Source organism: Crotalus tigris, unplaced genomic scaffold, assembly GCF_016545835.1.
Source record: "Crotalus tigris isolate CLP2741 ecotype Arizona unplaced genomic scaffold, ASM1654583v1 scf7180000018350.1424685, whole genome shotgun sequence".
Lineage (NCBI taxonomy): Eukaryota > Metazoa > Chordata > Lepidosauria > Squamata > Viperidae > Crotalus > Crotalus tigris.
In genome coordinates, this window is record NW_024096959.1 from 819,296 (window position 1) to 846,335 (window position 27,040).

Below are 27,040 nucleotides of genomic sequence, written 5' to 3' on the forward strand. Positions count from 1 at the left end.
GTTTTTAATGCTGCGACCCCCAACCGGTTGTAAGTTGAGGACTACTCAACCGGTCGTAAGTCAAGGACTACTCAACTGGTGCAGCACTGCTTGCAGAATGGGACTTTTGGCGGGCTCAGCAGGGCAGAGACAACCTGGACAATTCCTATTGGCTTTTGAAAGCCAATAGAATTAGACTCTATTCAAGAGAGTCTATTCTATTGGCTTTCAAAAGCCAATAGAATAAAAGGGAGTAGCACAGCTAAGGAAAAGGGGGAAAAATGGCGGACTGCGTTGTTTGGCGACCCCCGTGAAATGATTGTTCGATCCCAACTGGGGTCCCGACTCACAGGTTGAGAACCACTGGTATAGAAGATTCTCTTCCTGACAATATCTGTTCAGACACTGGTATCCGAGAAATTGTAGCAACCATGAAATAGAAGAAGAGGGAAAGACACTTCTCCACTTGCTAATATAGCTGACTGCATCTTAACCCTAGCTGGCACTGCTGAGAGTTGTAGTTTAGTAACATTTGAAGGAATACATTTTTTTCCTATTTTTGTTCTATCCATTACTAACTGAAAACAGACATATCTCCAAATCCAGATGGTAGTTATCCAAGAATTTATAAATATAAAATTGCAGATCTTCTGGCAAAAATATGTAATATCTAGGAATGAACTTCATGTTAGAGGAAAAGAGCCAATGAAATATTATGCTCTCAAAACAGGAATTCAGGAAGTTTATTTGATTATTTATTTCCTCTTTATTATTTACACAAATAACTCAAGGTGGCAAATATGTGCAAAATCTCCTCCACCTCCTCCTCCTTTCCCCGCAATAACAATCTTGTAAAGTGTGTTGGGTTGAGGGAGAGTGACTGGCCCCAAATCACCCAGCTGGCTTTCATGGCTACGGGTCCGCCAAAGATAATGGATAAGCATTCAAAGCTGTCTCAATACCGAGGCCTGAAATGCAATTGGAATGGGTTCAGGTAATCTGTTTCCTCCAAGATATAGTGTAACCGCTGTCTGATTATCTTTCTAACAATCTTCCCCACCAAGGGAATGTTGGAGACTAGACCAGACATGTCAAACACAAGGCCCGGGGGTGAAATGCGGCCCGTGAAGTGGTTTCATGTGGCCCGCAAAGCCATCCTGGAAACAGTGAGGGAACGGCCCCCACTGCCTTGGCCCTGACCCAGGCCGGCCGGGAGCCAGTGTATAATTTTGTGGTGGCCATCTATGCTGAAACGCATTCAATCTTAGCTTCACAAGGCCGTCTGGAAACAGTGAGGAACCAACCCCTGCTGTGTTGGCCTGCCCCCCTGGGTGCATGCTGGGGAGGTGTCACCCTTTGTGAGGAATGAAGAAATGGACCATGCCTTGGCACTTGCCCCGTCCCACCCCCTTCTGCCAAACACCCTCAGATCTGTCCCAGTCCTGCGCAGGCCCCCACAGGCCCCCTTCACGCGAACGTGCCATGCCAACTCAGTAGGCCACACCCATTCCATCCACGGCCACCCAGTAGGCTGCACCCACCCTGGCTACACCCACCTGCCCCCCCCCCAGGGCAACCGCAATGCTGATGTGGCCCTCAATGAAATTGAGTTTGACACCCCTGGACTAGGCAGAACTGTCCATGATGGAAAAGTACCTGCCTCCTTTAAAGCACCTCCTCTCCTTCAAAGAGGCTGACACAATTGCACATCCCCACTCATTGGTTTTCTCTCAGCCCGTCTTGACCACCCAGGAGGGCCCTGAAATTAAACAAAAAGGTTACTGAACTCAGAGCTTGAAGGACCTTGTCACTGGGAGTTATAGAATCAAATTGATAATTAAAAAGTGATAAAGTAATCTATATGCTGTGAAATTCCAGTAATGAGCTACATTCCAATTGTCTGGAAAGCGAGAACAAAGTGCACAACTCCTTTTATTCAGTATAACTACCAGCAATACATATTAGTGGAAGGATTACAAACTCAGGATAGGAAAAAGCCTAAGGATGGCAAAAATCTTGAATAAAAACTCCTAAAGCACCACTCCATCACATAAAGAAATGGAGTAGCCGAGGGATGTGTCGCCAAAGCAGTAACTTAAATTTACAGGGCGTTCATAAAAGAAATTACAGTGGGTAGGAGACTGAAATCCCCAAATCTTCTTCCCCTGCCCCCGGCTCCAAGACATTCTCTGAACCAGAAACGCCTCAATCCAGTTCTTAGGCAGTATCCCGAGTGTAACAAATCAGCGTTCTGTTACCTAAGGATAAATAACGTGAGAACGTAGCCTGGAGGCGATTTCCCGATCTGACTAATGCAACCTTGACGCCGGCGGGAGCGGGGCGAGAAAAGGCGATTTTAAAAAACGAGTCTCTTTGCCGACCCGCAAGAGGGAACTTGGAAGGGGCATGCCCGAGAAGGAAGTTTCCAAGCTGCGAGGCCGCGAGAACAGCACCGCCGCCGCCTTTTGCCATTCTTAGAAAGGCGCTGCCACCGCCTCGAACCATCGCCAACATCTAGAGGGGATCACGCGCCTAGCCTCCTCGCTCTGCTTCTTTCCCCAAGTTCCGACCGCGTTTTACAGACGCGAGAAACGAAAGCGCCCAGCCTTCCGTTTGCAGCGCCCGGAGGCGTGGAAGATGCGCGCAGGCGTATTTCTTCCTCTGCGCTGAGACCAAAGGCCCCCGAGAGTTTTCCCTTTTCCGGGCAAGTTCGGTTGACGCGGCTCCCGGGACTCGGAGTACCAACTGCCCGCTGTGCCACCGTCGATCCTGTCCCCCGCCTTCCTCTTCTGCCAGCCAGTCTCTGGCCTGGGTTCAACTTCTATTGGCAGAGCCGAGGATGGAGAGCGGGGATCGCCTGCTTGGGGTGGCGGTTCTGCTCGCCGTGTGCGAGAGCGGCTTCCTGCTCGGTTCCAGTTCGCCGAGACCCGGAGGAGGAGCTGTGCACAGCCTGCGGGGCAGCTGGCGGGTGAACAACGCGAACGGCTCGCTGACTCTGAAAGGCGAAGTCCCGGGCTGCGTGCACACCGCCTTGTTCCGAGAGGGTCTCATCCAGGTATTGTGACGGCAGGCCAGCTTGCGCGCATTGGAAAGCAGGTGGTTGGCAGGACGTGTCTCGCGAGCCCGGATGAGGGGAGGAGCGGGTGTGTGTGTTAACTGTGGTTATCCCGCGACAATTGAGTCTACTATTAGAGTGGTAAATTCGGGCTGAATTGTCCCTGAGGGATTCTCTTGGATTTGACTGGGATGGTATAAGGCTCCCACTTTTAGCAGGGGGTTAGACTAGATCCCATGAAGATCCCTTAAGTCCCTGCCAGCCCTGTGGTTCTATGACTCAGAAGTTGCCACATGAAAGCTATTTCAACATCTGTACCAAAAACAACAAAAGCAAACAAGGGTTGAATTTTTTCTCAGTGTTAACTGGGTTTCTCTGAGCCCAATCTGATATTCTGGCAGAAGGATGGATAAAGAACATGCACTAAAGTATTCTGGAGTTTTGTGTTTGCTTGTTTCATTGGTGACTAAGTTGCTCCACTGATGTACTCATCTCTGCAAGTTGTGTATTTTTGAATTTGATGGGATTTGCAGGGAGCTATGGTGTGGCCTTCCAGCACCAGCCACTACATTCAGTTCTTCCCTTGCAGGATTAATTTATTTTTGTGTGCAGGTCCATTATTTGTGGCTGTTATATCTGTTTTAGGTTCAGATGGGGCTGTGGCTTTCCACGGGTTAATATTGAGTTGTTTAAGAAAAGGACATATTCACACATAACACTAAGTCAGCGATAAGCAATCTATTCCTTGGTTCATAATGTGTTATTCTTGATGTTCAATTGTTTTTGTAGCCAAGATCACAGGTTTATAGAAAGAAAATTTAATCAAATCAGCGTGAGGGACCTTTAGATTCCCAAAATCCCAACCAGGACTGAGTATATTTGGTGGCTGGGAATTGAAAGAAATTGAAATCCATGAACATGGAAAATGCCAACAGTGTATTGCAGAAAAATTGTGGAGGAAGACATAGATCTGAAAAGGGCATGCCATGTGGCAACCCAGTTCCACCCCCTTTTAAAAAGGGAAATGAATACCCAGATGGATGTATCATTTAATTAACGAGCATCAGGTAGTAGTTGCACATGATTTGTGAATGTGTATATCATATAGCCTCAAATATAATTAAGTGGAATCCATTATATTGATGCCTTAAAAAAACAAGAAAGGTTCTTATACTCTATTTCAGGGGTGTCAAACTTGCCCTGTCACGTGACGTGTTGCGATGTATTGTGACTATTTTCCCCTTGCCGGAGCTGGGGTGGGCGTAGCTTTCAGTTTTGACACCCCTGCTCTATTTTATGGAATTGTTCCTTATAGATGACATATCAAAGTTAAGGGCAAAATTAACCAAATAAAAAAAATGAAGTGCATCCCTGTTTCAGTTCTGTTGAAAAAAGTAAGAACTACACAGCAAAGGGAGCTACTGAATAACCATATAATGATCAGTTTAATCAAATTAACAATCATGCATCCTCATTTGTTTCAATGAAGTTGTGTAGGGAAGGAAGTGCTGTAATCAGAAGCAAACTGGAAGCAAGGCAAACAAGGAATTCAGGTTTAAGCTCATTAAGTTGTCAGAAAGGGAAGCATCTGCTGAAAAATAGTGGCCAGCTGGTTGGATTTGTAGGAAATGTGTTCTATAACATGGAAACTGTGTAAATGTGTACATGAAACAACATGGGTTTATTGAGTCTTCTGCTTTGTTTTTCCCCTTTTCAGTGAAGATGTTTTCTTAATACTTTAATGGTTACCTTTCTGAATCCTGATTGGGAAGGATGTGATTTGTAGCCAAACACATCTGGAATGTGCAAGTACAGGGAAGCCTGCGTTTATGGTGGTTTTTAATTTTTAACTGTTTGGACAGTCTTGCATCTTTGGTTCCATAGTATTATGTGATAATATTGTATATTTTATCTGATCATTTTTAAAATAATGAAATAAATACTGTCTTTACTTGCATGGTATATGTAAAACAGCTCTGTTTCAATACAACTACATCTATTACACCTCTAGTTCTTCATAGATTATGAGCTTCTTTAAAATGGAAGAATTAAAAAAAAAGTTACAGATAGTCTTCAACATTTGACTGTAATGGAACCTGCCCATTATGTAATGGAGCTGACTTGATTGTATTATTTTTATGCAGTGGTCATAAGCAAGTGCGGCAATTGTTGAGCAAACCAATGATTTGCTCTGGGCACAGTTTTGCTGAAAACCAGAAGTGTCCATTTCTGGCAAAATTGTCATAAAACATGGTTATGTGACCACAGGATGCTGCAAATGGCTATAAAGACAGCTGTTGCCGAGCACTCAAAGTTTGGTCTTGTGATTGTAAAAGAGGCCCAACCAGATTTCGAGTCTGGGTCATAAGCCCCCTTCTTGGGTCAGTTGTAAGTGCAAACAGTCAATAAGTGATTGGCATTAGTCGATGACTACCTGTATTCAATATTTGTCTAGGAAAAGCTGGTTGCTATCCTTGTTTCTAAGTGCAAGTTTTTATTTGTTTTAATGATCTAATACCTGTAATACGTAAATCTAAAATCAGCTTCATTGTGTACTTTTGTTGTGAAGCCTGCAGTGATGATTTTGAATTTACTTTGGAGGAGACAGGTATAGAATTGCATTCTAAATAGGTATTGCTTCATTTAAGTATAATGGTAGGGATTAGAATCCAAATACAAGCCCGGGATTTTAATAGGAAGTAAACAGACGGCTCTTTTAAAAGTAATGATTTTCCACAAATTCATCCAATGATTTCGGCTTGATGCATTGTGCCAGTTGGTATCCTATTGTACAAATCATTAAAAGTATGCTGAGATACTTGATTAGGTGCTGCTAAGCATTTCATCAAGGCTATGAAGCTGTTCAAGGATGGTGGAATGAATGACTCACATTTCAAGGCTTACCTCGTAATGGAATAGTTCAGGATTTGAAGTCTGTTTCTGAGAAAGGGTTAGGCAGCAATTTAATTGAGAGCTGGACACTTCTATTAAGTGCTCTCAGCAGTTTCCATGTGAATATATTGCAGTGAGCATTTCTGCCTTTTCTTTTGATTCCCGAGACCAAGCTGTGAGCACTGAATTCTTTTTATTTGCACTGAAATCATGTTCTGAAATAGCTACCAACTTTTTTTGCCAAGAAAAACCTCACAGTGACTGTCTAAGTATATGCATAAATGTGTATCAATTCATGCCTATCTGAATTAATTCTACCACTGTCTGCATCTGATTGAATTATGCAGATTATAGAAGTTATTTCACACTCAATTTTCATTTGATGGTCTAATATGTAGTTGAGCCTTAAGTGACTTTTTTCTTGCTATATCTAGCAAAGAATAAAAATTACAAATCAATTGCAGATAAAGGCAAAACAGGAACTAATGCTGAAGTATGTAATAATAATAATAATGATGATGATGATGATGAAGTTGGAAGGGACCTTGGAGGTCATCTAGTCCAACCCCCTGCTCAGGCAGGAAACCCTATACCATTTCAGACAAATGGCTGTCCAGTCTCTTCTTTAAAACTTCCAGTGTTGGAGCATTCACGACTTTTGGAGACAGGTTGTTCCACTGGTTAATTGTTCTAACTGTTTTAGATTTACATAATTTGCTAGATTTCCATGAATTAGTCCATCAATAAAAGCAGTTGTTTAAGACTCATCTGTATTATATGTTCTAATAGTTCTGGGCAACAGGGACCAATATTGTTTGTCAGGGCTCAGCAAATTGGGCAAACTTTAGAGAAACTGGCCTTCTACCTTCAGCAAGTGAGAAGGGAGCAGTTTATTTGTTGTTGTTAGTTGCAAAGTCGTGTCCGACCCATCGCAACCCCATGGACAACGTTCCTCCAGGTCTTCCTGTCCTCTACCATCTTCTGGAGTCCATTTAAGCTCACGCCTACTGCTTCAGTGACTCCATCCAGCCACCTCATTCTCTGTCGTCCCCTTCTTCTATTGCCCTCAATCTTTCCCAGCATTAGGCTCTTCTCCAGTGAGTCCTTCCTTTTCATTAGGTGGCCAAAGTACTTGAGTTTCAACTTCAGGATTGCAAATCCATCTCATGTAAAACTGCAGCTTGGATGTAATTATAGTAGAGATTAATTAATTAACTAAATCGAAAAAGTATATTTTTCTGCTTATCCATTAATGGATTTTTCCTTTTAAACTCTTTTTCTATACAAGTTCTTAAAAAAACCAACACGCATTATTTCAGAATACTTCCTTTTTTTTCTTTTCAGGTGAAACCTAAAGGGATACATTGTGCATTGTTGATAAACAGAACTAACATCTTTATCCTTTAACACATTTAATTACTCTCCTTTTTTTAGCCTGATGATGTTTGTAAAACCTTATCCAGCACTTCCTTTCCTGTTTACATTTTTTTCCAAAGCCAAACATATGCTCAATGGCCCAAGGAATTTGGGAAATACATATGTGCTATATATTTATGCTATATATTTAAAAAAAGGATGTTCCTATCTTGGAAATTATTTTATACAAGATAAGACATAAGTGGTGGTTTAGAGGTTAAAAAGACCTGTTATTGTCAACACATCCTTGGCCTGAAACCCATCAAGCCCAAAGCAAAGTACAAAAAGTCAGTCAGGAAGAAAACATAATGGGTTTAAGCAAGGAACTGCACCATCATTGTAAAAGTAAACCAGGTCGTCAAAAAACACAGTGGCTGGACACCATCAAAGCTGACACCAGCCAGAGCATAGAAAAACTCAAAGAAATAGTGCAAGATCGGAAGATGGGGAGAGAGCTGGCCTTTAGAATCACCAAGAGTCTGACTTAACTGAATGGATAACATCATTAGCGTTTCATGCACATAATATTGCTTGATGACCTCATACAGGTGACCAGAATTACAGTGGAATAAGCCAGTTGATCAGTGTTATCCCACAAGAACAGACCTTAATTAGATCTATCTAGTCCAGCACTGCTTCCATGGTGACCATAACATTGTCTATGGGATATCTATGAGATGAACAAGGGAACAATGGATTTCTATTATTTTGTAGAAACTAGTATCAATATACATTCTGCCTTTGATGTTGGAGATATTATTAAAAGTGTTGGGGGTTGCTTTTCATCTGTGAATTTATCTGATTCTCTCTTAAAATCATTGTTGCATCTTACAGCAGCAAATTCCATATGCCATATAAGAGATTGGTTTTGTCTGCCCAGAATCTCTTACTGTTCAACTTTGTTGAATATCCTCACATTCTAAAGTTAAGGGAAAATGAGATAAAAACCCTCCCTATTCACTTTTCTCCCACAACATCAATTTTATGCACCTCAACCATGTTTTTTCCTGCTTGCATTTTTTTCTCTCAGCAAAATATGGCTCAAATAGTGTTCCCTTTTCTACTGTAGGCACTTGATCATTCTTACTGGCCTTGTTTTGTTACCATTACAAGCAATTCTGCATTTTTGAGACTTCACCAAAGCTGAATATTAAATATAACAGATAATTTCCCTACATAGTGGGTGGCATATGTTTAATGTTCTACGCCTGTGGCTACAAACTACATAGCACAGATGCACTCATTTCTGTTTGTTGTCTGAGCTGACATTGTAGTGCATTAGCAAGCTAAGTTATCTGCTTATAAAAAGGTTGGAAATTACTTCTATAAATTATCCATTTCTTCACAGTAGGTGGCTTATCTTTCTGATTACTCAACCAACGTTGAGTTGACTCTTCTGGTTATGCCGAGACCTGCCAGCACAAGTTACAGCTGCTTCCTTCCCCGTGATGTTACACAGATTGATACCCTCTGTGAATGTATAGTATCTGATCCTACAGAGAAGTCATGTGAACATTCTTTAAAAACAGTAATGCTGGGCAGCTTTCAGAGTTTGAAGGAGAAAAAGTCATTAGGGCATTCATACACTGTACAGTATCAAGTGTTGGCTCCTCTTAAATCAGGGGTTCTCAAACTTGGCAACTTTAAGACTTGTGGACTTCAACTCCCAGAATTCCTCAGCCAGCAAACCTGGCTGAGGAATTCTGGGAGTTGAAGTCCACAAGTCTTAAAGTTGCCAAGGTTGAGAACCCCTGTACTTAAATCAAATGTGTAGAAGACACAGGACTTTTAAGGAGTTGTTGATGAAGGTTACATGAGCTCCCATGTGTGCTTTAAATCAGTTTCTTCTTCAGATGTGAATCATTACCTAAATTTAATAAGTGGGTCCTATAACAAATTATCAGCCCTCCAAATCTTCTATCTTTGTAGTTAGGACATAGAACTATCCCTTCTCTCCAATTTTTCTCTTCATTTTTCAGATTAACATACTATGTCTTAGCATGTGTGATATCTCTACTATCACCAATTTCCTGATGCTAATGTTTGATTACCTTGATTACCTAAGTTGTTGTGCCTACATTAGAACACATGTTTGGAGACTTATTTGTTATATCATTATTATTGGAGTTGGATGCAGTCTGCTTGTTCTCTTGTTTTCATCACATTTGTCAATATTTTGCTGGTTGATTTGGGTGGATGGAAAGTTTCCCTCTTGTATTTGGCCTTGAAAAATGCTGATTCTGTGATTCAAAACAGCCTTGACCACATCTGATACCTACAGCATGTTGCTTTTTCTCAGTTAAAACTGAAGGAAATACTTTGTCTGTAACACTCCTGCAACTTATAAATGTACAAGGTGATTCAGAACTGGGCTTGCATAGTAAGTTGAGATGAATTAAAAAGGTTCATGGAAGGAAGACTGATTCCAATTCTTGGCTCTATCCTGTGCAATTCAAGTGAACAGCTGTGGTGGCACAGTGGTCAGAATGCAGTAATGCAGTAAAATGCAATAACCTTAATCTTAATTATGGTTTGTTGATATTATCAACTTTAAAAGGTTTGGAGTTGGCATGTTTCAGGAAATCTATGTCCTGCAGATTAAAGTTGTCTTAATTACCAGTCTTTGGTTTTGCCTGGGAATAAGGAGAATTTTAATGCAATAAATTACCACATCTCTTAGCAAAGTCAATTTCAGTCCCAAATGCCACTGTAACTTAAGGACTACCCTAATAACCATAAATTATTATTTGTCATTGATTTGTAGTCACTGTATCTAATCTAATATAACCCATGGATATATTTTCTTGGAAAAGTCAAATTAAAAACAGTGTTCATTTCTATTCTGCTTTTCCTGTTTGCATTTTCATTCTGTTTTACCCATGTCTATTCTGTGATTGTGGGATTTTACTGGTTTACATACTGTTTATTTTGCCTCGTTATTTAGCATTAGTTTTTTATTTTTACTTTATTTTTATAGTATTGTCCACTACTTTGGGGAGAAATAAATAAATTATAATTTTGTGAAATGTCTTAATCTAATGAATCAACTGGATATGAAGCCTCTCTTTTATTTACCAACAGGTATGAGCGAAAGCAATCAGGCATTAAAGTTAATAGCTGTTTGTAATTTCTGATGCCAATATCATTTAAAATGTCTTTATATAATTTATTTTATCACTCAATTTTAAGCTTTTGTTTGTTTCTTTGTTTCATGCGGCTGGTTTGTAGGATCCTTACTATAGATTTAATGATCTGGCCTACAGATGGATCTCCTTGGATAACTGGACATATACCAGAACATTCAAAGCTCCTTTTAATATCAGGTATGTGATAAAATTGAATTTAAGATTACTAAGGTTTAGACTGCACATTTGTATGCATTTATCTAAGAATAAATTCCCCTGAATACAGCAGCACACACCTTTGAACAAGAGAATTGCTGATCCAGGTGCATCATCATTATCATAACAACAACAATAATGATGATGATGATGTTGGAAGGGACCTTGGAGGTCATCTAGTCCAACCCCCTGCTCAGGCAGAAAACTCTATACCATTTTAATCCAGTCTCCTCTTAAAAACTTCCAGTGTTGGAGCATTCGCAGCTTCTGGAGGCAGGTTGTTCCACTGGTTAATTGTTCTAACTGTCAGGAAGTTTTTCTTTAGTCCTAGGTTGCTTCTCTCCTTGATTAGTTTCCATCTGTTGCTTCTTGTCCTGCCTTCAGGTGCTTTGGAGAATAGCTTGACTCCCTCTTCTATGTGACAGCCTAACCTATTTCACAGACTTGTTGTAATGATAGAATTTGGGAGTGGGGTTAGAATTATAAAGAAGGAATGTAAATATAACGAATAAAATAATTCAAGATTCTATTTTTTGTTATCTTTTCTGCAGCACGTGGCAAAAAGTGACTTTGGCTTTTGACGGGGTAGATACAGTAGCAGAGATAGTGGTCAATAACATAACTGTTGGAAAGACGGAAAATATGTTCCAGAAATATGTGAGTATCTTTTTGTGTGTGTTTCGTTAAAGTTAAAGAAGAGAACAAAAATAAATACATTTCAAATTCAGGACATTTCAAATGTTATCAACTTATTGAACTATATAGTTTAACTCAAATAAGATAACTCTCAATGCAGTGTGTAATATATTACAGTTGTCCGAAAGAGGTTTCTGTGACTGAGAAAAGAATATATACATTTGATGTGTTTTGCTTTGTCAGATCTGAATTTGAACTCTTGCTGGTGCTTATCCCACACATTGACATATACAGGTAGTTCTTAGCCTTGAACGTCACTTATGACCATTCAAACTTAATGATGGACTTAAAAAAATCTTATGTACTTTACAACCCAGATTCAAAGTTCCAGTGCCCCCCCACCCCATAGTCACGTGTTCACATTTTGACCTGCATTTATAGCTCGTTACAGCAGTCAAGCTATTTTCCAAAGCACCTGAAGGCAGAACAAGAAGCAACGGGTGGAAACTAACCAAAGAGAGAAGCAACCTAGAAGCAATCTAGAACTAAGGAGAAACTTCCTGACAGTTAGAACAATTAACCAGTGGAACTGCTTCCAGAAGCGGTGAATGCTCCAACACTGGAAGTTTTTAAGAAGAAACTGGACAGCCATTTGGCCGAAATGGTATAGGGGGTTGGCCTGAGCAGGGGGTTGGACTAGATGACCTCCAAGGTCCCTTCCAACTTTATCATCATCATCATCATTATTATTATTATTATTATCCCACAGTCACGTGACAGTGATTTATGACTTTTAATTTGCTGGAAACTGGCATTTACTTCCAGTTTTGGAAAAAAACGCACATTGCAGACAATGAGTTCACTCAACAGCTGCAGTATTCACTTTCTGACCATTGTGTCTGCTTAACAAACATGATTGGTTAATGCATTAAAATAAAAAAGTAAAAATACAATTTTTCCCCCAACCAACTTTGTCAACCCCTGAAACTCAGCCACAGATCCTGAGGTATTCATGGACTCCAGATTAAGAGCCCCTGGATTAAAGGAACTGTGTAAGGTTAACCCAAAGATGATAATGCTAAAAGGAGATATGATATCGGTTTTCTAATATCTGAAGGACTGTCCTAGGAAAGAGGGTGTGAATTTATTCTCCGTAACTTCTGAGGGTATGACAAAACCTAGGAGGCTGAAGCTTTCAGACTAGATCTTGAAATATGGAAGAATCTCCTGACCATGAGAGCTATCAAGTCAAAGAACAGCCTGCCTCCTGGATCTGTAGGTGATCCATCACTGACGGTTATCAAACAAATGGTTGTCCAACCATTTGTCTGGTAGAGTCTGAGGATTCCTGCCTGGCCAAGGTATTGGGCCAGAAGATTTCCACAGTCCTTTCTATTATTTTGTGCATTGAAAAATCCCTCAAAGAAGTCAGAAGTGCTTTATTCTCATAAATCTTTGGGGATATAGACCATTGTAATTAGTTCCCCACTCCTGTAGGCAGGAGTGATAGTCAACCCAACTTGTATTTAGAATAGATACAATTCCATGGAAAAGGAAAAACATGCACAGCTCCAGCCACTGGTTTTCTGTCTAATGCTCAGAAGCAAAAAATAACATGACCATTTCGCCTGCACAGTACCTGATGTACTGAGAAAGCCCTCTAGTTGTTGTACAGAACACGAAGTCTTGAACTGGTCAATTTGAGTCCCCAGAATGCACATTGAAGCCCAAATGAAGAGGGATGACATTTCAACATCACACTAGAGATCCTCCCTACCAGTTCAAACAGAAAGGCTACTGGACAACAAAGTGGATAGTATGCCAGGAGCACCCTGTTCTATCCCTTCAACCCAGGATTAAATACAAGCCCTTATATCTCGCCCTTATTTCTAGAATTTCTGTGTATGGATGCAACTCTACAAACACACCCAACCTATTTACGTTGTATTTGGACAGATTTAATTGATTAAATCTGGGCCACTTAAATTTCTCATCCAAATCTCCATCATACAAATTAGGTTAGCCTCTTCATCCACACTGACATCATAGGTCATAAATCATAGATTAGAAAGGAAACAAGAGGTAATCATGTCCAACCCTGCCCACAATGTAGGATTCACTATAAGCATCTTCCCCTCCAGATGACGACTGTCCAAATGTTTTATTGCAGATTAATTTGATGTTCCACAATAACATCATGAAATGAGTAAGATAGTCAATAAGGTGGGGTAACCCAGCGCTAGGAACAGCTTTTAGGTGCCGTATCTCTTGTGTTTGAACAGTATAATAAGAGCATAGAAACGGGAGCTCAAGGCATCTGTGAGACAAAAACCTCTGATTACCTTCTTTAAACCACCTCTGCAGAAAGCTTAGCATTGCTTGAAAAGCACCTCTTCCGGTAATATCACTGCAAAATCAGCAGCTGCTATTATCCAGAAGGTTTGCTATGTTCGGTGCAGAAAAATCTTTCCTTGGAGTTTCTTTCTTTTGGAGAAATGTGAAGATAATCATACAGCACATCATGCATATTTCTTATCAGTGCCCACATACGTGATATACATCTATAAACAGAAGAATCCTAGTACACATAATGGAACCAATATACAGATGATTCTGTGCACCAGAGTAATGAATTAATCTGTCTATAATCTTTCTCTCTTTGTTGGTCTACATAGAAGTTTGATGTTACTAATGTGATCAAGGAGATCAACACAGTCCAAGTCCAATTTTTGTCTGCTATTTTGTATGCTGCACAACAAAATAAAAATCACCAAGCATACAAAGTGCCTCCAGAATGTCCTCCACCTGTGCAAAAAGGAGAATGTCATGTGAATTTCATCAGAAAGGTAATACTGCTGGGTGCATGTAGGTTATAATAATGATGATCAGAGGAAGTGAACCCTACCCTATCCTTGTTTGGTAACTGAACGTCACTTAAATATATCTATTAATAATCTATAATCAAGTGATACTTTTATAAGTCCAGCCAAGGTTAAACAATGAGATGTACCTTGACTTCTTCGTTACAGGTAACCCTTGCTAAATGACTGCTCTGTTTAATGTTATGCTGGTATTGAAAAAGTAACTTTTATGACTAGTCCTTGTGCTAATGATTGTCACAGCATCCACATGGTCACATTTGAGTGCTTCACAACCAGCTTCCAAAAGTTGATGGAGAAGCCAGTAGTGAAATTGCAAGTTGTAGCCACTGATGTTCTGCATAAAACTGGGTGATTTGCTTAATGACCATTGTAATAATTTGCTTAATAATTTGCTTAATAATTGCTTAGTGACAGAGTGGCCTGTTCCAATTGTGGTTGTTAAACAAGGACTGTCTTTATTTTAGTTGATTGTAGTTATGGTATGCCCAACTATGAACTTTAAATATAGCTGTGATTCCTTTTTAGAAGTAAGAAAATAAGCACATTTTATAGTCTGTTATTCGTATCTTAAAGTAAAATATAGAATTGCATACGTTAGATTATGACAGGAAATATATTTGCAGAATTCATGATGTAGTTGTAGCTGATAGATTTTTATTTTCCTTTTCTAATACTCTACATCAGGCATGTCAAACTATCAGCCTGCAGGCCGGATGTGTCGCACTGAAACTGTGCCCACCCCATTGCCGGCAATGGGGAAAAAGACCCGATACGTCGTGCGACATCACGTGACGTCGCGAGTTTGACATGCCTGCTCTACATAGTTAATATTTTTTAAAAAATCCTTTATTTAAAGTTCACTTACTTTAGAAACAGAAATGGAGAATTTTCAGTAAAATGAAAAGATTATTTAGCACCAATGATAACAAAATAATAATAGAGAACAAGAGAGTTCATATAATCCATGCCAGCAAAAGTCAGCTGTAAACTGTTCCTAGCTGGTGTAATTGAAATAGAATGGATTAAAACAATTAGCCAACCCCTATTCCTTTCGTGAATGGTGCTTTATGACCAAGTTCCACCAGAGAATTTCAACAATGAGAAAAGATGCAAACTGACTCTGCAAAGTCCCAGAAGACACTGGCACACTTGTAAGAATCTTGGCCAAGCAGCTTTGTATGCATTTGTTGTTCCCCCTGTTCCAAACTACTGATATTATTCAACTTGCCCTGACAATTTCTGGGAAGTGTTATCTAATAAAATGATGGGATCTGTTTGAGGATTATTAGAGGATAATTCCCAACAGCTTTTGTTCAGTTCAGTCATAAAGGCTAGAAATGTATTTAAAAGACCAGTGAATCTTGTTTCTGTAAATATCAGACAGAACAATCCTCTGTATGTTTATCTGGATAGTTCCCTCTGTGTTCAAGGTGACCTACTCCCTCATATGTATATATTATTTAGGATTGCAATCCTAGAGTAGAAAGGTACATCCACCGTTGTGAATGTGATGTGCTTTAACTGCTATAATTGAGATAAGAGCCAGTTTGGTCTAGTGCAGAGGTCCCCAACCTTTTGGGCACCAGGGTCCAGTTCTGTGGAGAGAGGTTTTTCCACAGACAAGAGGGGGCGTGATTTTGTGTGCTGCCTGCATCCCACAGATGGGTTTTACTTGTTTGTGTGGCAGTACTGGTCCAGTACTGGTCCACGGACTGGGGACCCCTGGTCTAATGGTTAAGGCACCAGGCTAGAAACCAGGAAATTGTGAATTCTCTAGTCCTACCTTAGATACGAAAGGCAGCTGAATGATCTTATGCCAAGAGTGATTTGCTCTCAGCTCAGCCCGCCTCACAGTCTTGTGGACAAAATAGTATTAGGCATGTTTGCTGCCTTGAGTTTTTTTATAAAAATAGTAAAGGTGAGAAATAAATAAAAATTAAGTTCATACGTGTGCATGGGCCAATTGTGTGAATACTTAAAAACTCCTTGCTCTTTGCATTTAACTGAGAAGCAGGCATAATATGTCAATGTGCAGTGCCCATGGTTGGTGTCTGTGACTTTTAGAACCACAAGCTTCAGTTCATCTGGGACAGGAGCATGGTTCTCCTAGGTAGAAGAGAATGAGAGAGAATTACAAGTGACCCAAGTACTTGTGTGATCCCATCTGAGAACCTAGATCTTTCAAGATTTGTCTCTCTCCTGAAATTTCAGCCATTTTAATTTAATAAAGGTGACATAAACACTTAAATATGTATGAATTTAACAGTGCTTTTGCCAGTTGAAAAGATTGATTACCCTGGAGTATATAAATTGTATTACAGCCTCTTTTGTATAGGAATAGTATTTGATTAATCAGAATGGCAGGGTTCAGAAGAGTGAACTGAGTTCAAAGAGGCTGAAAAAAATCCTTGTTGAAGCAGCTCGTGGCATACTGGTAACACTGAAGAAAAATGGCACGGTTGCATTCTACCCTTGGCAGGCCAGTTCAGTGATAAGTATCAGTAGTTTGAATGACAACATTTTGATTACATGGAAGTAATTGTCAACCACCAATGTGCAGGCCCTCTGCAAACCAGACCTGTCCTGTTGATGGTTTGTCTTCTCTGCCCTACTATTATACACTGACTTTGTAGTAGTATACAGAAGTAAGTGAGGAAATTAATCCTTTATTAAAAATAAATAAGCTCAGGGCTTTTTTTCCCATAGAATGCCCAGAACGGAGTTCCGGCACCCTTTTTGGATGGAACCTTGTAGGGTAGGCAAGGCAGGTTGTATGATGTGTATGAGTTCCGGCACCTTTTTTTTTTTTTTTTTTTTAAGAAAAAAAGCACTGAGTAAACTTAACCTTTAAGATGGTAGAGCAGGGATATGGAAATGAAATGAGGGGAAGTTCCAGGAAAATGAGGGAGATGGACGGTAAAGAAATACAAAGTATGTATGTATAAATAAATAAATAATAAAAGTGAGTTTACACTAAATGTCTACATCATTCCTCTGATGATCAAATTTTATTTTTTAAAATAAAATTAGAATTTTAAAATGATTTTATAACACATGAAGACTGGATTCATGGCTTCATTTTTGATATTTTATATCTGCCTATGGCGATTCTGTTGCCTATATTTCATGGGGAATGTTCAGAGTCATTGCCTCATACAGACTTAGGATCTAGAAGGGTGTGTGACTCTGGTCTGAAACTATTTCCTTTGCTGTAATACCAGATTCTTGTATAGATTTGAAACTCAACATTTGCATCATAGCAGCAACCAAGCTGGAAGGTAATTGGGATGGGGATGGAGAACCTCTGTTCTAAGAAATGGTTATTCCCAGGATTATAAACTAGAAATACAGTAGGCACAATGCCTGCTTCACATTACTTGTAATTTGATCTACTGGCAGGCAAGCCAATTCCTGGGATATAGGGAACAAATGAGGCAAGTTGCCAAAATTAGTATGCTTCAGCTACTGATTATTAGGGTTATAAATTTAGATGGTAGGTCACAGTGTAAAACTTTAGCAAGGTCACTTGCATGCCCAGAGGTGGGAATTATGAGGCCATGTTTTGAGTACTGACCAGTGAGTGGTCAATAACTTTTTTGCCCTGAATGTTTTCATGTGATCAGAATCTCACATCTGAGTGAATGTGTTTTTTGCATTAGTTAATAGATCAGTTCAAGGGACTCATGTAAAATTAATGAAAAGCAGCACGGCTGTTAAATTTTGGGGCTGCATAGATAATCTGATTCTTGATGTCTCATTCTTGGATTACTGAATTATATTAAACCTAAATTGCTTAGTTTTGAAAGCTAAATTCCTGAGGGTGGTTTTCTTCAAAAGTGGGAATTAAGTGGAACCAAGTCTTTTCTGCTTGGTTGGTTGCCCAACATTTTTGTTTGTTTGCTTGTGCGTATGGGGACTGATGATATGGGCCTCCAAATATTATTTCAGAAGCATGGTGAAGTTGCAGAAAACAGCAACTTTAAATGTTGTTTTCTCAAATCGAAATCTGCAAACTTCTTAAAACTACGGCCATATAGTGTGAACTCATCCCCTAATTAGCTGAAATCTTGTGAAATTTTGACAGTCGTAAAGGAGCTTTTCAGGAGCCTGTCATGAGCTACGCTGCCAATCTTGTGGTACAGTGTTTTTTTCTCCGGGAGCTGAAATTAAGGAACCATGGATTCAAGAATAAAAGTCTCCGTTGCTGCTGTTCTAGCTATACTTTTTTCTTTTGCAGGTAACATAGAAATTTGCATAACCCTGAAATGGAATGTAGCACTTAACATGCTTTCAAAGTAGCCTCATGTGGCAAGTCATATGACAGCTTTCTGTACATTGAAATGAAGCCTGAAGACTAGCATGTGTGACGAAGTGTATCTGTGTATCTTGCATAAATATAATAGCAACAATAATAATAAATAATTCCCTTTGGAGATAGAATGGGTTAGAAATGCAGTTTGTTTACAAAACTAAAAGTATGAGCAACCCGCAATTCACTTTCAACCTTCAGTCCTGTTTTGTGATCTTTTTCTTTGTAAATAAACCTTTTGCTTTACCACAATACCTCAAAATTCCAAAAATTGCCTCCACATTCAGTTTTGCTGCGTGAGGTGGCCATATCTCAATCTTGCAATACTGAAATGTCTTTTTTAAAAAAATGCATATCTCCTTGTGGATGAATGTTGCAGAATCTGGTGTCTTCCTTTTGCAGGTGCTCATTGTGCAGTTCACTTTGCATTTTGTCTAATTTATTTCAGGAGCAGTGTTCATTTAGCTGGGATTGGGGCCCCTCTTTCCCTACTCAGGGAATTTGGAAGGATGTTAGAATTGAAGCATATAATCTTTATCACCTTGTCTACTTCTCTGTGACTCCTTTCTATGGTAAGTCTTGCTTTCTTAAGTCTTGACTGAATGCGGGAAGCAGTGGCTTTTTGAAACTTAAAACTAAAGGCAACTAATGGCTTTTCTTGTTAATGTAACTTTGGCTGAAAATAGCCATCTGCAGTAATAGAACATTGAATTTTTTTTTCTCTAGTCAGCCTGGAATTTCTTTTGTCTAGTTCATTCCTATCATTGAATTCCCATCATTTTTCTTCTTGTTTCCTTATGTTTCTAGTTATAAAGAAAGCCAATGTTTTTAGCGATCTGTCTTCAGTTATGTCCTTACCTCTTTTTTAAAAATACAGAATTGATTTTATGAAGGTTTTCATTAGTTACTGTTGGGTAAATTCTTCAAATTCCCATTGGTTTAGATTCATTATATTGTATCACAAACTTTGAACATTGCCTGTTCGCCTTGTTTTCACTAAACAATTTTCTTGCTCTCCCCATATTAATTAATATCACTATACTTGTTGGTAAATTTAAATTTAACACAAATAGTCTGTCGCAGAAGCGACTGCCTGTGAAGGCTCCTAGATTGGGGCTGAAAGGCGTAAGCGGAAGCAGTATGCTCCGTCCCATATTTGGGATAGACCAGATTGCCCTGATAGACTGGTCTCACCGGAAAACACTTGCTATCAGTATACTTTGTTTCCAGCTTATTCACTATGGACCTGTCATATTACTTCCTGTGCTTTGAACAGATGTTGTCTGTCTTTCTGTGCTTGTCAGCTCATTGCCCAATCTCCTGGAAGTTCCTTTTCTTGGCTCTGCATGTTCTATGAAGGCTTTCCTGAATAAAGGCTTATGATAAAAGTGTGTTAAGCTGGATACAAAGGTTACTCAAAGTGCAAGGCCAGCACATGAATCAGCTTTTAATGTATCTAGAATTAGCTGTGCAGAAATGAGACATTAATACAAGTAATCAGGGAGGAGTACTCTTACAATCCAAATATAGAAAATAGAAAATAAATGATTTTTATAGGGGCTTTCAGTATCTAAATGAGGATTTAGGAGTGAAGATCAGGTGTCTGCATTAAGCATAGAAAGAGTTTGTACTTCTGGTAGACTGCCTAGCACAGGGGTAGGCAACCTCTGCTTTTTTATGACTCATGGACGTCAACTCCCAGAATTCCTGAGTCAGCATAGCTGACTTAGGAAGTCTGGGAGTTGAAGTCCATGAGTCATAAAAGAGTCGAGGTTACCTACCCCTGGCCTAGCACCTTCCATTTGACTTTTAAAAATTATTCTTACTATTACTAAGTGGTGGTGGCACAGTGGTTAGAATGCAGTATTGCAGGCTAATTCAGCTCACTGCCAAGAGTTTGATCCTGACCAACTCAAGGTTGACTCAGTTTTCCATCCTTCAGAGGTTGATAAAATGAGGAGCCAGATTGTTGGGGGCATTATGCTGACTGAAAACCACTTAGTGCTTAAAGCACAATGAAGCAATATATAAGTCTAAGTGCTATTGCCATTATTTTAAAATAGATAAATTAGAGATTATCATGTTGCAAAGCAAACTGCCAGTGTCAAGGCTCTATGGCATTCTTTGAAAACACATAAGGTGGTGATTTTCTGAAAGTTGGTCTGCCTAGAACAGTGGTTCTCAACCTGTGGGTCGGGACCCCATTTGGGGTCGAACAACCATTTCACGGGGGTCGCCAAACAACGCAGTCTGCCATTTTTTCCCCCTTTTCCTTAGCTGTGCTACTCCCTTTTATTCTATTGGCTTTTGAAAGCCAATAGAATAGACTCTCTTGAATAGAGTCTAATTCTATTGGCTTTCAAAAGCCAATAGGAATTGTCCAGGCTGTCTCTGCCCTGCTGAGCTCGCCAAAAGTCCCATTCTGCAAACGGTGCTGCACCAGTTGAGTAGTCCTTGACTTACGACCGGTTGAGTAGTCCTCAACTTACGACCGGTTGGGGGTCGCGGCATTAAAAAGGTTGAGAACCACTGGCCTAGAAAATCAAAATAAGGTGGTAGTTGATCAGGAGATGAACAACCGAGAATAATCTCACCAGTTGTTTTTCTGGCTTTGCTCATAAAAGTAATCATTTTGTGAGCAGGCAAGTTCCCTTTTCTTTGTGGTGGCCATTTTTTGTGGTAACATCTGCAAGCTGCTCTCAAAATCTTAAAATGTTTCTGGTCATACTGCAGTAAGTAGTGTTGTCAAAGGTTTCTCTTTGAAATTCTGGGCAGATGCTATTGGATGTAACTGAGGTTAGTGACCTGATAGACATAAATTCAGTTTAAGGCAGTTTATTAAAGCAAAATTAGAGCTGATTCTAGAATAATATCCCTGGAGAAGAATTCAGGGCTCCATCTTCCTACAAGTTTATATGTTTTATTCTTTTTGGAGGATAGATTTTAGTTAATTATAGTAGTGGGTAATATTGCCTTAAAACAGAAATACAAAACATGATAGGGGATGGGCAGAGAGTAGGTTCATAAATATTTTAAAAATACTTTGAAAACATTTTTTTCTTAATTGTGTCTGAAAAAGTGATGTTCCATGGAAGTTTTTTATAGAATAAGAAGCACTAGATTAGAAATAAAAAATTAAAACTGACTGGATTTTGAAAATAAAATTTAGTTTTCAAGCATGTTGAAAACTACATTGTTGGGGGCAATGTAAATATATATATATATATACGTTGCTTACTAGTGTACACCGCTTAGAGAGTGCTTGCACTTAAAGCGGTGTATAAGTCTCATAAATAAATAAATAAATAAATGTGGAAAAAGGCTAAATGTCTTTTTTACAGTTTTACTAATTCTGAGTAGTCCATTACTTAGTGCTGCCTTCAATTTGACACTCATGGTGACCTCTTAGATCACCCATTTTTGAGATATAGCAGCCTTAATTTAGCTGCGTCCTAGGCCTTTGGGAGAAGAAAGGACAAATTATAGCATAACTTGTTTATCTTGCATTACTTTTTCTATTGACGTGTGTTATGTTCAATCTATGCATTTCTCAAACAGGAGCTGCTGAGACTATAGACCATCATTGTGAATATCTGAGTTTTTCCCCCAGATTTGATTTCCAATAGTTTATAGCCTAAGCAAAGGTGTGAGGATAGTTTATCTTTAATACGATCAGGCTTCCTACACTGTTCTTGTCCAGATCTACCAAGTTGCTTCCTGTCACTGATGGCCATTTTTTTGTAGTTCCTTTAAAAGATTATTTCCAAATTTTCTAAGATACAGATGCCAGAATTCTCAAGAGTAAGAGAAAGATACGTATAATTGAATTTTAAATGTTAATATGAATGGAACCAAGTAGGTGCTTGTGACAGAAAAATATTATTCATTCACTCCATGGACAATTATGGCCCATCTTTAATTATGGCCCATCTCTTTTTCTCTACACTAAAGCATTTCTAAGGATCGCTCTGTTAAAGTACTGAAGTTTGCAGATGATACAACAGTCATTGGCCTCAACTGAGATGGTGATGAGTCGGCATATATGATAGATTGGAAATTGAACAACTGGCCCTGTGGTGCAGCCAGAACAATCTGGAGCTGAACATGCTTAAATGTGGAGATGTGAATTGATTTTAGGAAGACCCCTCCTACTTTACTGCCATATTTTATTCTGTTCTGTTCCATTCCGTTTCACTCCACTCCACTCCATTGAATCCTCTCTTGTCATTTTATGACCCAAGCTTCAGTATCTTTCCTTCCAAAGAACAGATGGTTGATTTCTTTTAGGATTGACTGATTTGATCTCTTTGCAGTCCAAGGGACTCTAAATTCTGTATTTGTACAGTTTTATAAATACAGCACATTTATGCCGTATACTATGGTAAGGGTGCACATAGAAACATAAACCTATTTTACTTTAAAAGAAATGCTTCCTGCATTTACTGATTCATAGGATTTGCCTATTGTGTGCTAAAGAGGTAATTGGTAAAGCTTCAGCAAAGTACAGTTTATTCTGGCGTATCAGAATACTGAACCCTTTCTGGGAATACTCTGAATGAATGAATTGAACTGCAAGATTGTTTTAGATGCTACAGAGACCTTTTCTCATCAGTTTTCAGCATACTGATGAGTCCAGCACACCTGAGTGAACAAGAGAAAAGATTCAGACACAACAGATTCAATTCATTTTACCCACTTCACAACCTTGCAGCACAGAAGGTGTTTTCACACATTTTTTTATTGAATGCAGCATTTGTTTGTTCTACTAAAATGATTGTGTTGTCCAAAAGTTAAGGTCTTTCCCCCAAATAGTGCAAATGTAAGGGGGGGAGTGCCCCAATGATTGATGTCATTAAGTACAGCTGGTGCCAGGCAGGGAAAAAAACCTTTCATTTTTATTATCCTCACCTACCTGGTTTTGAGATATCTTTTAAAAGAGGAGAAATATTGATGAAATGCAACACTTTTACACTTATTTAATGGTGAGATTGCCTAGAGGAACATGCAAATATCCTCTGCTTCGTTGCAAATAATCTCTCTAGCAAGCTACTGGTTTCCTTGTTCTCACTGCTCCTCCATTAGCAATACTGTTCTCACTCCGAAGTGTCAGTCTTGCCCTTGAAGAATTGTTGGAGATTTTGTTCTCCATTCTCCATCCTGAATCCTTCAGTTGCAAATTAGGAAAATAATTTTAAAAGGCTGCTTCTGTGTTGCTATAACTATAATAATCTTGATGCCGCATTTTACAATTTACAATTTAATAGCCTCACATTTCTCCTCTAGCAAGCACTAGATAATGGATGAAGGATTTATAGCAGGGATCTTCAAACTTGGCCCTTTGATGACTTGTGGACTTCGACTCCCAGAATTCCTCAGCCAGGCACAGGTGCCTGGCTGAGGAATTCTGGGAGTTGAAGTCCACCAGCCAGAAAAAGAGCCAAATTTGAAGAGCCCTGACATAATGTGAGGGGGAAATAATGCTAACTCAGAAAGAGCTAAACCGGTGTTTCTCAACCTCGGCCATTTTAAGAGGTGTGGACTTCAACTCCCAGAATTCCCCAGCCAGCTATGCTTTGTCCCCAACCTGCTCTTCTACGTTGTGGCATCACATAATGCAGGGGTCTTCTATGTCTCAATTTATTATTACTCATCAATGGATGAGCAACTTCAGTAGTATGAATCCAATACTTGTTTGAAGAGAGAAGTCAGTGGCAGTGGCCAGTGTTTTTTTCTGACCTTACCTGTTTTTATTGGAGTGTGGCCATTGCCAGGCCATCGAAAGGCAAAGTCTGTTCGTTAACCCCCCAAAAGTAGTGCATCTCCGTTTTGTTACTGTTCACCTGCAATCTCCACCCCCAATGAAATTGGACATGGTAGTCCATCACTCCTAGAGAATACCAGCTCAGGGAGACTATTCTGACTTACTAGACTTATGACCACAAATGAGCCCAAAATTTCTGTTAAGTGAGACATTTGTTAAGTGGACCAGGACTTTTCCAGTTTGCAAGCTCTTGCTTCTATGGTTGCCTGGGAAAATATAGTTTGACCTAGACCAGTGGTTCTCAACCTTTGCTATACCCCGCAACCCTAGAATGCTTCTGATATATTTTACAACCTTTATTGCCACAGTTGTTAAGTGAATCACTGCAGTTGATTAAGTTAGTCACCTGGTTGTTTAATGCAGGGGTCTGCAACCTTGACAACTTTAAGTCTTAAAGTTGTCAAGGTTACAGATTCCTGGTTTAGTGAATCTGGTTTCCCCATTGACTTTGCTTGCCAAGAAGTTGCAAAAAGGGATCACATGACCCTGGGACACAGCAACATCATAAATATGAACTAGTTGCCAAGCATCTGAATTTTGATCACATGATCTCGGAGATGCTGCAATACTTGCAACCAGTGCTTTTTTTCTAAAAAAAAAAAAAAAGGTGCCGGAACCCACACACATCATACAAACCACCTTGCCTACCCTACAAGGTTCCATCCAAAAAAGTTGCCGGAACTCCGTTCTGGGTGTTCTATGAGAAAAAAAGCCCTGCTTGTAACTGTTAAAAGGGGTCATAAGTCACTTTTTTCAGTGCTGTTGCAACTTTGAATGGTCACTAAATGAACTGTTGTAAGACGAGGACTACCTGTATGTAAAATAAGCATCACATTTCATGTCTACCAGCAACTAACCTTTTTTTTATTTTTGTCTAGAGCCAAATATTCATCAGTGGCATCTTCAGATAGAGTCAAAATTTGACGTTGTCAGCAAAAAGCCAATTGCTGGTTTTGTGGCTGTGAACGTTCCTGAGCTGAGGATCCAGCAAGGGTTCACTGTGCAACTTCTTCCTGGAGAAGGCAGTATTGCGTTGCTCGTAAATGTCAGTAAGGTAAGGGCCACATCTGTTGCATGTGGAGAGTTTTTATCTTCATGATAATTGGTGCACCATATTGGTACATAGTGGAAAAGCATGCTGGATTACTAAGGCTAACACTTTTGTATGCCAGCAAACATAATCTAGACCAGTGATGGTGAACCTTTTAGAGACTGAGTGCCCAAAAACCGTCCCCGCCCCCAACCTGTCCCAGCTCTGCCCCTGCTCCGCCCACCCCTGTCCTAGCCTGCCCGCCCCCTGCCTGCAGGGCCATCCACAGCCTGCCGCAGATCGCCCAGGCGGCCCAGCAGCGCCATGGCAGCCATGCCTTCCACTGCACCCTGCAGCATCAACTGTGCACAATGGGGTGTGAGGGCGGAGTCTTGTCCCTCCTGCCCAGCTGCCATGTCCTTGGCTGTGCTGCTCCATGTGGGCCACGCTCAGGGGCGACTCTCCTCGGGGGGGACTGCTGATGGGGCCGCAAGGGGAGGTGGGTCTGGGGTGACGGCATGCGTGCCTACAGAGGTGCCATAGGTTTGCCACCACTGATCTAGACAAATGTTAATTGATTTTATATCCCATTTTCCATTGATTTTAAAGCATTCGTTGGGAAAGGACCAGGACTTTTCCAGTTTGCAAGCTCTTGCTTCTATGGTTGCCTAGGAAAATATAGTTTGACCTAGACCAGTGGTTCTCAACCTTTGCTATACCCCGCACCCCTAGAATGCTTCTGATATATTCTTGCACCCCTTATAAAAGTTCGAAATAACAGCAATGAATTATGCATATACACTATAATTTTGAAAACCCAAGTTTTCGCACCCTCTGGAATATCATCTCGCACCCCTGGTTGGGAACCCTTGACCTAGATGATCAAAGAATGGCTATTGCCAAGTGGTTATAGTTGGCTTAATGTTCTAATACCTCATTTTGTACCTATGACATTGCATTCTTTGCTGTGTTTGATGCAAAAATCCCTGCTTACATTCCACACGAGAGCCAGATACTAGAAGACACAGTAAACTCTGATTGGGCTCAGTGTACAGATTATCTTTTGGTTTGGTTTGCATCCCAGCCACCTTTGTGTAGCAGATTTTTGTTTCATTGTATTAGTATAATAGAAGCAAACCTTAACACTGCAGCATTCTGATCATTACTGGACCAAGACAGGACCTCTCCCTCCACTTTGTACCCTGATTTCAGCTTTCTACCCTCCCAAGAGGAGGGCATGAGAAAAAGATGAAGCAACAGAATATACTGCAGCTGGAATGGACTCACTTTGCAGTTGTTCCAGTCTCCTTTTATGTCCACAGGCCAGCCAGAAAAAACAAACCACATAAAACCCCCTCAGTTTGGACTTTGTATGGCTTTGTATTACTTAATATGATTTCTTTTGTCACAATTTAATTTACAGTTTGATTGTCAGGTGAGGCCTAATTGCAAGTAATGATGTCTCATTCCTGGCAACCCTTCATGAAGAGTTGCAGAATGGGAGAAACCAATTTGCTTCAGAAGTCCCATTTAAGAGAACAGATTTAAAACTATTCAGCAGCATTAGCAGATAAGCCCTCTGATCATAATAACACATTTGTTATTCCAGTTTATCAGTCCCATCTTCCCTGATCTATTGTTTGCATGGTCTTCTGATGAAGCACTCAGAAATGAAATTT

At 39.9% G+C, this 27,040-nt stretch overlaps 1 protein-coding gene across 1 annotated transcript in view; it reads left to right on the top strand.

Moving 5' to 3' along the window:
• The first annotated feature begins 1,882 nt into the window (after positions 1 to 1,882).
• Positions 1,883 to 27,040, top strand: part of MANBA (mannosidase beta) — a 50,586-nt gene continuing 25,428 nt past the window's right edge. The window contains exons 1-6 of the mRNA XM_039350704.1: positions 1,883 to 3,034; positions 10,571 to 10,665; positions 11,235 to 11,340; positions 13,995 to 14,165; positions 18,959 to 19,082; positions 25,210 to 25,385. Coding sequence (XP_039206638.1) covers positions 2,819 to 3,034; positions 10,571 to 10,665; positions 11,235 to 11,340; positions 13,995 to 14,165; positions 18,959 to 19,082; positions 25,210 to 25,385 — 888 coding nt within the window. The 5' untranslated portion in view covers positions 1,883 to 2,818. The remainder of the gene's footprint in view (positions 3,035 to 10,570; positions 10,666 to 11,234; positions 11,341 to 13,994; positions 14,166 to 18,958; positions 19,083 to 25,209; positions 25,386 to 27,040) is intronic.